A 12494-nucleotide genomic window follows, 5' to 3' on the forward strand; every position below is an offset into this window, starting at 1 on the left:
CTCACTCTGTAGACCAGGCTGGCCTCGAACTCAGAAATCCCACCTGCCTCTGCCTCCCAAGTGCTGGGATTAAAGGTGTATGCCACCACCACCCGGCCCCTGTTCTGTTTTGACAAGGTGTAGTAGGGGACCCAAGATAACTATTTAAGCATATAGTGGTGGCCTTGGATGGTTAGACCCACACACCAGAGATGGACTTCCTCAAGACCAAGAGCATCTCAGCAGTCTGCCAGCTGCTGCCTGATACTTTTCTTGTCCTTTAACACAGAAAGGAGCAAAACAGAAAGAGCACCATCCCAACAGATCTTAAACTTAGTGGGAAAGTGGGGGTGGGGGTGGGGATAGGGCAAGGAATAGTAGACAAGAATATGATACAGGCTAAGGAAATGATGGAGCTGTGTGATGGGAATTGGGAGGGAGCTGCAGTGTTAAATCAGGGGAGTCTCTTAGATGCAGGTTTGAGGAGAGCTTGAAGAAGGTGAGGGGATGAAGGTATTTTGGACAAGAATGTTCTGGTGGAGGAACCAGCCAACACAAGGGCCCTGAGGTAGAAGCATGTTAGAGTGCTTGAGGTGCTGTGTGGATGGAAGGGAGTGAAGGGCATGGTACAGAATAAGAAGACCGGAGAGGAAGGGACGGGAGGAGGGGAAGGGGAGGAATGGAGAGGGGAACTGGGGAGAGGCAGCTGAGAGCTGTGTTAGGCAAAGTCTTGGAAATCAATGTGAGAACCTTTTCTTTGGAGTCAAGTGGGAGCCAGTGTCAGGTTTGGAGTGGAGTTAAACCTTTAAAGAATGTTCTGGCTTGTGTGTTGAGAACAGACAGAACAGGGGAGCAGAGGGGCCCTTTGGGATGAAGTAGATGAGAGTCACATTATAAAACAGTGTGCAGCAGGACCTCAGGGCCATTGCCTCCATGCCTAACACCTCATGCTGGTCCCAGCTGGGAGCTGGGTGATGAGGAAGGAGCCTGCAGTCTCTGGTTAGAAACACGCTGCCTTCCCGCATGGCTGTCCCCCATTTCCCAAGCCCCTCTTCCTCCAGTGGGAACATTAAGCAGCCTGCCTTGAAAGTCGTTGTACACATTTCAGATTCCAGCCTTAGCTGAATGAAGGAGGGTGCACCTGGGTCAAGGCAAGGGATGCCTGGGGTTAAAGACAAATTTTCACAACCCTAGGAAGAAATTCTGACTGTGTAAGGTTCTGGACTCTCCCCCAACACACTACAGTGCTCAATTCCTGAATATTCACTGGGTGAGGGACTGATGAGGAGCCACAGGGAGCCCCCAAGAAACTCGAGTTCATAGGGAGTCAGGGGTGACCCAGTGAGTGGGACATTTGGCTTTGTGACAAAGCTCAAATCCAGGTCTTCTCAAGGGACTGTGGGGGACAGTAGGGGCACTTCTGAGCCTTGGGAGGATGCTAGGACCTCATAGGAGGAGACTGGAGGTGGGGCATCTCAAGCAACAGATCTGCAGGAGCCAGAGGAGCTCCTGCTTCAGGACAATGAGCAGTGAGGGGCCCTCAGGTCCTAGGGACATTGAGGATTATATTAGATAGCAAGCCCCAAGGGCAAGACTGGGGGGGGGGCGGGAAGGCCAGTTCACACAGGCCCTGACTGTGGAGTGCTGGTCCAGAGGGAGCTGAGGGAGTGATGGGAGCCAGAGAAGGGGCATTCTACCTTTTAAATGTGACATTTCTGTTCTGCTATATAGCTGGGTCTCACCTGTGACTTCTGATGCCTCTGCTTCAACCCACCAAAGGCTAGGATTGGAGGCCTCCCCTCGCCACACTTACTCAGCCTTTGTAAATGCTTTTCTTCTAATAGTTACCGGCCCTGGAACACATGGTATTTCTACTCAGTACTCTTACAGATGAACTGTGACAATGCACACACCTCTATGTTCCAAACCTCTATCAAGATACAGAACTTGGGGGCTGGAGAGATGGCTCAGAGGTTAAGAGCACTGACTGCTCTTCTGGAGGTCCTGAGTTCAATTCCCAGCAACCACATGGTGGCTCACAACCATCTGTAATGGGACCTGATTCCTTCTTCTGGTGTATACAAAGACAGAGCACTTATATACATAAGTACATGAATAAGATACAGAACCCAGCTGGGCAAAGTGGTACACTCCTGTGATCCTAGGACTTGAGGGAGATGCAGCTTAATCTCCATGTGTTGAGGCCAGTCTGGTCAACATAGCAAGTTCCAAGGCTTCCTAGCAAGACCTTGTCTTGAGAACAACAACAACAAATGATACACAAGACACAGAACATTTCCACCCCTCCAGAAATTTCTTTCATGCTGGTCCATCCCGGACTGTTCCTATCTCAGAGGTAGGTAGCAGTAATGTTCAGTGGTCAGAGGCAGACACACACACTCACACCATGCACACACACACACATACACATACACATATACAAACACATGCACACATACACCACATGCACACACCACACACACACACCATACACACACGCACACATACACCACACGCACACACATATACACACACCATACACATATACACATACATACACCACACACATACACCACACACACACCACACACATACATACACCACACACATACACCACACACACACCACACACATACACACACACCACACACATACATACACCACACACATACACCACACACACACCACACACATACACACATACCACACACACACACCATACACACACACGCACACATACACCACACGCACACACCACACACATAAACACACACACCACACACATACATACACCACACACATACACCACGCACACACCACATACATACACACACACACCACACACACACACACACCATACACACACAAACCACACATATACACACACCACACATACATATATACACCACACACACACACATGCACACATACACACACACACCACACACATACACACACATGCACACACACACACCACACTCACACCATGCACACACACACAACACACACACACCACCCATACACACACCACATACACACACGACACATACACATACACCACACACACACTCACACACCCCACACATACACACATACCACACATGCACACCACACACATACACACCACACACACACACCACACATACGCACACCCACATATACCACACACACACACACCACACACACACATACCACACACACACACCACACACACACACACACACACACACACTCATCACACATACACACATACACACACACACACACACACACACACACACACACACACACACACCACTGATCCGACTTCTCTCTATCACACTTTACCGGCAGGTCTGTTCAAGATGTGACATGAGTGGCCTCTCACTCCAGGGAGCCCTTTGCGTCTGCTCCCTTCTCTCAGTTATATATTTTTGCAGTGTAGCTTCGTTGTGTCAGTCGGGTGCTTCTGTTGTCGCTGTTTTGCCGTACTGTGTTTTATCTTGTCAAAAGATTTTACTTTTGAAGATTACACATGTGTGCTTGGGGGGAAGGGGTATGTATATGTGAGTGCAGGCAACTGAGGAGGCCAAAAAAGGCACTGGACATCCTGGAGCTAGAGTAGCAGGCAATGGTGAGCTGTCCAATGCCAGTGTTGGGATCTGAACTCAGGTCCTTGCAAGAGAGTGTGCTCTGAGCCATCCCTCCAGCCTTGTTTTCTAATTTTTTTTTAGACAGGGTCTCTCTATGTAGTGTAGGATGGCTTCAAATTCCTCATCTTCCTGCCTCAGCCTGATCACTGGACTATAGGCGTTCTCGCTATGGTGGTTTGAATGAGAGCGACCCCACAGGCTTCAGCATTTGAACACTGGCTCCCCAGGTAGGGTGCAGTTTGGGAGGGTTGCAGACCCTCTGTGAGGTAGAGCCTTGGTGGAGGAAGTACATTGCTGGGGCTGAGCTTCGTTTCCAGTCTTCGCGCTAGTAGTCGAGGATGTGAGCTCTCAGCTTCTGTTCCAGCCACCACGCCCTCTGCTTGCTCCCATGATTCCTTTCCATGATGGACTCTCATCCACTGGAACCAAAAGACAGAATGAATTCCTTCTTTTAGAAGTTGCTCTGGGTCATGATGTTTTATCCCAGCAATGAAAAATAATAAACACACACACTGCTTCTCGCTCTGTATTTGTGAGTTGTTTTGAGACAGGATCCTACTCTGTAGCCCTGGCTGATCTGGAACTCACTCCATGCATGGTCCAGGCTGGCCTTGAACCTATAGTAATCCTCCTGATCTGCCTCGTGACTTGCTTTTACTTCTTGCTGGGTAGTACTCCACTGTATATAAGTTTCACACTTTATCTGTTCTCCTGTGGGAGGACATTCAAGTCATTTTTAGTTGTGACAGAAAAGCTTGAGCAGTTTGGTGACAAGGTTAGATTGACATTTTGATCTCCCATTGCCTAGATGACAGAGCACACCAGGGCGACAGTTTTAGTCCCCTTTTCCCCCCCTCTCTGCCTGGGAAATCTCTAAGCAAAGGTCAAATCAGCCAAACTCGAAGTAGATGTGGAACTCTGATGCTGGAGGCAGCTTCCTTTACAACCACAGTTTGCTGCTCCATATGGAAACACAGTCCACCTCCCAGCAGCCTCGTGCACTGCCCGGCTCCTCTATCTGATGTGAAAAGAGCTCATGTCTCCATCAGGCTCTGGACAGCCCTGCAGAGGCATCCGGGAGCATCCATTCCTTCCCCTACCTTCAGAGCCATTCTTCCTCCCACCTGGGCCTTAGACACAGCTCAGGGTCTCTCGCCAACCCACCACAGCTTTGCTCCTGTCCTGTAAGAGGTTCAGCCAAGCCTTCTGGCCAATAACTGTGGGATGGCGGGCCTGTGTGTAAGTCCTCGCTCTGCCGTATCAGACCATGTCATTCATGTTCTCTGAGCCTTTTCGCAGGTCAGCCAAGAGCTCCAGCAGGCAGACCCGAGCCTGCATACATTAAGGAGAAGTGTGAGAATACTATCTACCCAGAGTGGGGGAGTTGGCTGAGTGTAACCATGTACCAGGTGGCCCTGCAGGGAGCTTTGAAGCTGTGTGGCACCTCAGCATGTTCCAGAGGCACGAGGGCTGGGTCTTGCAGCCACCCTATTGTCAGGGAATATCTATGCATGCGATGAGGCAGCTCCATTCCCCAAGGTTAATTCCTAGGAAGGGACTGACTGTGAACAGCTAACACCCCCAGCAGCTGGGGTTGGTACCTTAACCCTATGCTGGACTCTGGCTAGCAGATACATTTACTACCTCCTCCCTTCCTTCGGTTAGAGAGGCAAGAGATGTGGAGAGTACCAAAAGACATGTATTTGCAGTGTCTGGCACATAGCTAACGGCTGATTTTTTTTTTTGTATTATTATTATTATTTGACAGGACACAAACTTTCTACTGGGATCTGAGTAATTAGAAGCAGGTTGGTTTATCACCCCCTAGTACCAGACTTTCTGTCTATTCATGTAACCCAATACGATGTCAGCTTTCTGGTAGCCCCGCCATCTGAGTCTGTCTACCTTTCCTGGAGAAGTCCAGATTGATAGTGCATGGGCCAGGTGCCCCAGAGCAGGAGGGGTCCTCAGACTGTGACCAGAGCTGAAAACATCTTGCTTTGTTCTTTTTGTCCTCCAGACCTGCCGGTGTCAGCCGGGGGGACTGTTTTCTCCAGAATGGTAAGGACATCACTCTGCAGGAGTCCTCTCATCCCTTCTAGGACATCCACCCCTTCTGCTGACACCTTCAGTGGTCCCAAGGTAGCCAAGGTGGCCTCCTGCACCTGTATTTTCCTCAGAATACTTCCTCCAGACAGAGCAGGCCCAAGCTCCAAGCCAGGCCTCAGCCCTCAGGATCTGCCTCAATCCTATTCTCCACAGTCCTTTTCTCCGTTGGTACCCACCCGTCACCCAGCAGAGCCGGACACCTCACGTGCTGTGCTCTGTGTAGCACAGGACAGGCCACACAGGCCAAAGAGGCCACACCCCAGTAGACTGAAGGCCCTGTGGAGGTCGCCTTTTACCAAGCTCATCTCCTCCTTCATCCTTTCACTCTAAGAGGGCAAACACCAAGCTGCCTTGCCAGATTCCACTTTGGGTCTCACACTCCCGGTGACAAGGTCCAAGCACCAGCCTCAGGATCTTCCCTATTCATTAGCCCATCCAAACCCAGCATCACTTGCTTGGTTCCAAAGAACCAGATACTTTAATACTTTATATACTGACGTCAGCATACTTTATATGCTGATCCTTATGAGAAGAATGCTGTTAGGTACCATCTTCACCGAGGAGGAAGCTGGGGCGCCGAGAATAGACATAGCCCACCCAAGTTTACAAAGCCATATTGCACACAGACAAGCAAACACACCGTGGAGTCCTGAGTAGCTGGTTTCCCATTCCAAGCAGAGTCTCTGGGCCTATGACCACTACCCCTGAATCTCCCACTACTTCTGTTCTCCACAGCCCATCTGTGAGCACATGGCTGAGTTTCCAAACTGTCCCCGGACACCTAACCTGATCTGTGGCACGGATGGCCTCACATATGAAAACGAATGTCACCTCTGTGTGACCCGGATGTAAGTTCCTTCCTATCTAACATGTCTGGATGGCCCTCTGTCTGGTGCATGCTTGTCTGAAAGGAGCGGGACTTGACCTCATCTTCCTTCACACACTGACCCGGCCAGAAAAAAGAGTCCTTAGATATCTGTCTACCAGAATGGGCTAACCGTATCTCGAAGCAAGCATGGGGGTCCCAGATCAAAAGCCAGAAACTGATAGGAGCCAGGGGAGGGGGCAGAAACCCTGAGATATTTTTCTTGTTCTGTCCTTGACTGACTAGATGCTCTCACCTGATCTTTCATTCCTCTAGCCAACTATTATTTATTGAGCACTTACTATGGCTAGTCCCTGAGAGCCCCTCTAGTCTCCTGGAGTCAGGCTAAGAGAGAGAAGCCAAGCCAACAGTCAGCCAACGGCAGCACAGCTCCAGACCTGGAGCACATAGGAGCGGAAAGGGAGCAGGCCTGGGGAAGACTAGAGGAGGTACAACCCAAGCTAGCTAGGAAAAAAAAAAAGCAGGAAATACAATTCCAAGTAGGGGAAAGGGAATTTGGAAAGGTCTATAAAGGAAAGTTAGTTTTTGCTTAGGGAAATCAGGAAGCTGGATATAGTAAATAAAATGTGAAGTGGGTGAGAGGTCATGAGATGAGTAGAGGCTAGACCTCGACCTCGGTCCATTAATTAGATCATCTGCTTGGTCTCGGTTTCCTCACCAGTAAAATTATTAATCAGGCTGAGAGCCTGGCGAGATCAGGGAGAAATCTCTGGCAAGTGCAAAGCTGTGTAGGCAGATGTGGAAATCGGTATTGGAAGAAACATAAGAAGATAGGGTCCTGGCTCTGAAGAAGGTCATGGCAAAATTCATGGTTAGGAGTATTTGGGGGAAGAATTGACAGGCTCACTCTACGATTAGGTGTGAAGGGTAAGAGGAGTGAGGGCAATAGCACCCGCCCTTTCTCCCTTCCCTTCCTCTTTCTGAAACAGGGTCTTATTATTGTTATCCTCTGAGCTCTCTGGCCTTGCCCCGCCAGAGAGTACAAGCAGGGTGGGGGAATTGCCTCTGCTGCTTCCACCTTCGCCTATGCTCTGGTACTGTGCCCTGGCAGCTGCTGTTGTACAGGCTGTGCTGAGCCTAGCCAAGCCGAACTGAGCTGGTGGAGTGGGCTAGAGTGGAGCGCAGGGGAACTTCTGGTGACAAAGGCTTCTGGAGAGCGTTCTCTTCCCAGGCAGTCTAACAGCTCTTGTGTGTGGCAGATGCCCTCAGACAATGGAGTAACTCTCACACACCTTTATTCCTCTGGGATAGGATCTTTTTTTTTTTTTTGGTTTTTCGAGACAGGGTTTCTCTGTATAGCCCTAGCTGTCCTGGAACTCACTCTGTAGACCAGTCTGGCCTCAAACTCAGAAATCTGCCTGCCCCTGCCTCCCAAGTGCTGGGATTAAAGGCGTGTGCCACCACCACTTCTTTTGGGGGGGGGGGAGGGATAGGATCTTATACATAGTTCTGGGGTGGGTTGGGGTCTAACAGCAGGTGCTTCCTGTTGGCTTGGTCTGAGATGTTAGGGATGCCTCATCTGCATGTGGAGAGCTTGGGGGCACTGCCCCATGTGACTGATGGCTATTATTTCTCCCTATGGGTGGCTGTGGCTATGTGTCAGGGGTCTAGTACCATGGAGTAGGTGAAGCTCCTACTGTCCCTTCAAGATCCCCAGGGCTTCAAGCCCAAGTTTGACCTTATCAAGCTTCCTCTCACGGTCCACCACCCAACATGCTATGACCCAGATTGATTTTAAACTCACGGTTTTGTCTTGTTTCAGTACTAGGGATTGAACACAGGATCTCCTTCATGCATGGCTAGCTACATCTGCATCCTTTATTTTAAAACAGGACCTGGTTAAGTTGCGTAGGCCTTGAACTCATTTTATAACGTTCAGGAAGGCATTGAAGTTAGATTCCTTTGTCCAGCCTTCTGAGTAAAGGATCCTAGCCCTGCTGTTCCAGCCCTAGTATACGTTACTTACAGCCTTGGGTGGTTAGTGGTACCACTTGCTCAGATGGGGGCTATAAGGGCAGCCTTGGGAGTCAGTGATGTGTTTGTGGACAGTGATCTCTGGTATATCTTGGTGGGGCCATGCAAGAACAGACAGGACAAGCCGGGCAGTGGTGGCGAACGCCTTTAATCTAAGCATTTGGGAGGCAGAGGCAGGCAGATCTCTGAGTTCAAGGCCAGCCTGGTCTACAGAGTGAGTTCCAGGACAGCCAGGGCTACACAGAGAAACCCTGTCTCGAAAACCAAAAAAAAAAAAAAAAAAGACCAGGACAGGTTTGGCAGCCAGGCAGCCATTAGCAAGCAGTGGTAGCTGAAACCCCAGAACTCTGCAAGCTCTCAGAGTATATGTAAGAGGGTCAGTTTAGGGTAGGAGGGGCTATGCTATCAGATCCCTGAATCTGCTTTACACCTGGACATTTTGAGGGGCTCAGCAGGAAGTCTAGTTAGACTGGGCAGTTTTTTAAATCGTCCCGTGTAGTTCCTACAGTTAATGGCCCCATTCTTATCTTCGATTCTAGGAAAACCAGAAAGGACATTCAGATCATGAAGGATGGCGAATGCTGAACTCAGAGGTGCACTCGAGCCTTGAAACTCCAAGCTGGAGAAAGAACAGTGGTGCCTCAGAGGCTATGATATGAAATAAAAGATGCAGCCCAAGCTGATGAAATGGTCCAGCCTTTGGGATCCCTGGGGAGGTAGCAGCAAGGGATGGGATCACCCTCAACAGCCTTCCTAGCTGAACCAGTTACCCAACTGCCCGTTGGTCCTCAACCTTGTTACACATCCCAGCTACCTCCCATCTGCTGGAGGTCAGACTGAGCCCAGGGCACCACCCAGTGTTCTACTTACAAACCCAAGGAAGATGAACATCCCAATACTATGTGGTCCAGTGGCACCTGGATCCATGAATGAATTTCTCCTAGGCTAACCAGCACTTGGAGGCAGACACAAATGCACACAAGCCTGACAGCTAGCATTCAGGCGGAATGCACTGTACATCTGAGCTGCTGCTGCTGCTTCTTCTTTCTTTTCTTCTTCTTCTTCTTTTCTTCTTCTTCTTCTTTTTTCTTTTTCTTTTTTTTTTTTTTTGAGACAGGGTTTCTCTGTGTAGCCCTGGCTGTCCTGGAACTCACTCTGTAGACCAGGCTGGACTCAGACTCAGAAATCCACCTGCCTCTGCCTCCCAAGCGCTGGGATTAAAGGCGTGCGCCACCGCCGCCAGGCCTGAGCTACTTCTTATACTATCAAACTATTTTGTTTTTTGGATTGAGACACAATGGAGTGCCACCGGTGTTTATTAATAAGCATCCAAAGCTGGGCAATGTTGTATGCCCTATGGGTGCTTTCCTGCGTAGAAAAGCATTTTCCTGGAGAGCCCTGGATCTCGGGTCCAGCCTCAGGTCAGCTGCTAGCACAGCAGGATGATTGGCATACCCGCCCTGCTCAAATTAACACCCACTGACTTGCTGTCCCCAGCTGGGCCCGAACAGTCTCAGAGGTGGGATTTCCCGTGGAAGAGATATTCGATCATGTCCTCAAAGATGACAGAAGTCACCTACCAAGTGAGCAGTAGAGGAAAAAGGGGCTGTCCACAGAGATAGCAGTAGGTGCAAAGACACCCCCCCAACCCAGAGCAGTAGAAAACAAGATGGATCTGGGGACCTGGGACACCAGAGAGACCAGAGTGGCTGACACGTGAGGGGCTAGGATGAGTTAAGAGAATGTACAGAGAAAAAAAAGGACTCTCGTCCTTTCTTCTGAAAGGCGTGCTGGGTGTTGAGACAGGGTCTCCCAGTATGGTGCAGGCTGGTCTTGAACTTATGGCAATCCTCCTATGTCAGCCTCTCCGGTGCTAGGATTAAAGTGTTAAGTTACCATGCCTGGTCGGGACAGCAGGGTCTTCATCCTATGAGGTGCTGGAGCCACTGGAGGTTTCTAAATAGAACTCTCACATATTCTAGCATCGCGTAGGCTGCTCCAAGGAGAATGAACTGGAGAGGGTCAGAGACCAACTGTCTTAGTTTTGAATTCTATTGCTATGATACATACCCCCTCAAAAAGCACCAGGCTAATCCATAGCAGGAAGCCACTGCAGCTCGAGGGGGTTAGTCACACTGCATCCATAGCAAAGAAGCAAAAGCAAGGATACATGTACAGGTGCTGCTGCTCAGCTTCCTCTACTCACACAGTTCAGAGTCCTCTGCCTAGGGTATGGTGTTACCCACAGTGGGTGTGCCTTCCTTCCTCAGTTAACATACCTGAATAATCCCCTCAAAGACATTCACAGGCCAAGTTAATTTAGACAATACTTCAACGAAACTCTCTTACCTGATAATTCTAGATTGTCAGGTTGACAAAACTAATCCTCAAGGGGCTGGAGATGGTTGTTCTGCAGTTAAGAGCACATACTGCCCTCACAAGAGAACCGGAGTTCAGTTCCCAGCACCCGTTATCAGGCAGATCACAACCACCTGTAACTCCAGCTCCAGGGGAATCCAGCACCTTTGGCCTCTACGGGTGTCCTCATGAACGCACCACACAACACACATTGTATAAAAATACAGCTTAAAAACCAGACCAAATGTATACGACCATGTGACAATTAGGAGCAGAGGTTAAAATCAGGGGCTGTGTTTGGAGGAAGTTAGTATGCTTGCCTAGCATGGACAGGATCCTTGATTCCCAGCACTATAGAATAAGGAAAGAAAGAAGGGAGGAAAAGAGGGAGGGAGGGAGGAAAAGAGAGAGAGAGGAAGGAAGGGTCATGGAGGGATGGAGGGAGGAAGGGAGCTAGCTAGCTAGGAGCCAGCTGGAGATGGCTTGGCAGTGAAGTGCCCTGGCTACTCATGCAGAGGACCTGGGTCCCATTCCCAGCACTCCCATGGCAGTTCACAACTGTCCTAGGGCCCATGCCCCATTCTGGCCTGTGCAGCCACTAGACATACACATGGAGCAGTCAAAACATCCATACACATACTACAAATGAATTTTTTAAAAAACTCATACAGTTCTGACATAGACTTTTGTGTTGCAGCTTTGCCGTCTTTCCCATTTCCCTCAGATCACTAATGTATACAAACAGTGCTGGGTACTGAGTAACTTTGTGTGCAGGTGCCAAAGGACAACCTCAGGCCATTCACCCTGTCTATCCTTTTTAAAACAAGGTCTCTCAGGAGCTAGACTGGCGGGCCAGTGCACCCCAGGGATCCGCCTGTCTATACTTCCCCAGTGCCACCATTACAAATATGTGCCACCATTCTCAGCTTTAAAAAAAACAAGAAAACATGGGTTCTGAGCATCAAACTCAGATCCTCCTGCTTGTGCAGCAAACACTTCACCAACTAAGCTATCCCCAAACCCCACAGTAACTCCTTGTTAAATGTGACCCAGGGCCAAACAGCTGTCGTATAAAACTGAACAGTTCCAGTAAAGTTGGGAGTGGGCTGGGTTGGGCCCTGAGTCCTGTCTGTCTGTTTGCCTTGACTGCCACCAGGTCTGATGTCTTTGCCTACCCAGTCCTAAGTCCCTGGGACTTCAGCAAATCCTCTTGGTTGTAAGATAAGCCTCAGAATGTCCTGTTGAGAGCCTATCTCCTGAGTACTATGCTAAAAAGTGAGCTGACAGCAACTGACTAATATAAAAGAGTTCTAACACACAAATTCACTGTCATTCAAATAACAGCAACAAATAAAAGCTATATACAGTTGTGTACACCTGTAATTCAAGAACTTAGGAGGCAAGGGCAAGTTCAAGAATAGCCTAGGCTGTATAGTAAAACTCTGTCCAAAGGAGGGACAGACAGATTCACACACACACACACACACACACACACACAGAGCGCAGGGAAAGAGAGGGAGATAAGAGGAGAGAGAGAGAGAGAGAGAGAGAGAGAG

At 49.4% G+C, this 12494-nt stretch overlaps 1 protein-coding gene across 1 annotated transcript in view; it reads left to right on the plus strand.

Moving 5' to 3' along the window:
- Spink4 (serine peptidase inhibitor Kazal type 4) overlaps nt 1-9261 on the plus strand; it is a 9802-nt gene extending 541 nt beyond the window's left edge. Inside the window, exons 2-4 of the mRNA XM_031376748.1 lie at nt 5632-5672; nt 6456-6568; nt 9120-9261. Coding sequence (XP_031232608.1) covers nt 5632-5672; nt 6456-6568; nt 9120-9165 — 200 coding nt within the window. The 3' untranslated portion in view covers nt 9166-9261. The remainder of the gene's footprint in view (nt 1-5631; nt 5673-6455; nt 6569-9119) is intronic.
- Nucleotides 9262-12494: the final 3233 nt, after the last annotated feature.

Source organism: Mastomys coucha, unplaced genomic scaffold, assembly GCF_008632895.1.
Source record: "Mastomys coucha isolate ucsf_1 unplaced genomic scaffold, UCSF_Mcou_1 pScaffold18, whole genome shotgun sequence".
Classification (NCBI taxonomy): Eukaryota; Metazoa; Chordata; class Mammalia; order Rodentia; family Muridae; genus Mastomys; species Mastomys coucha.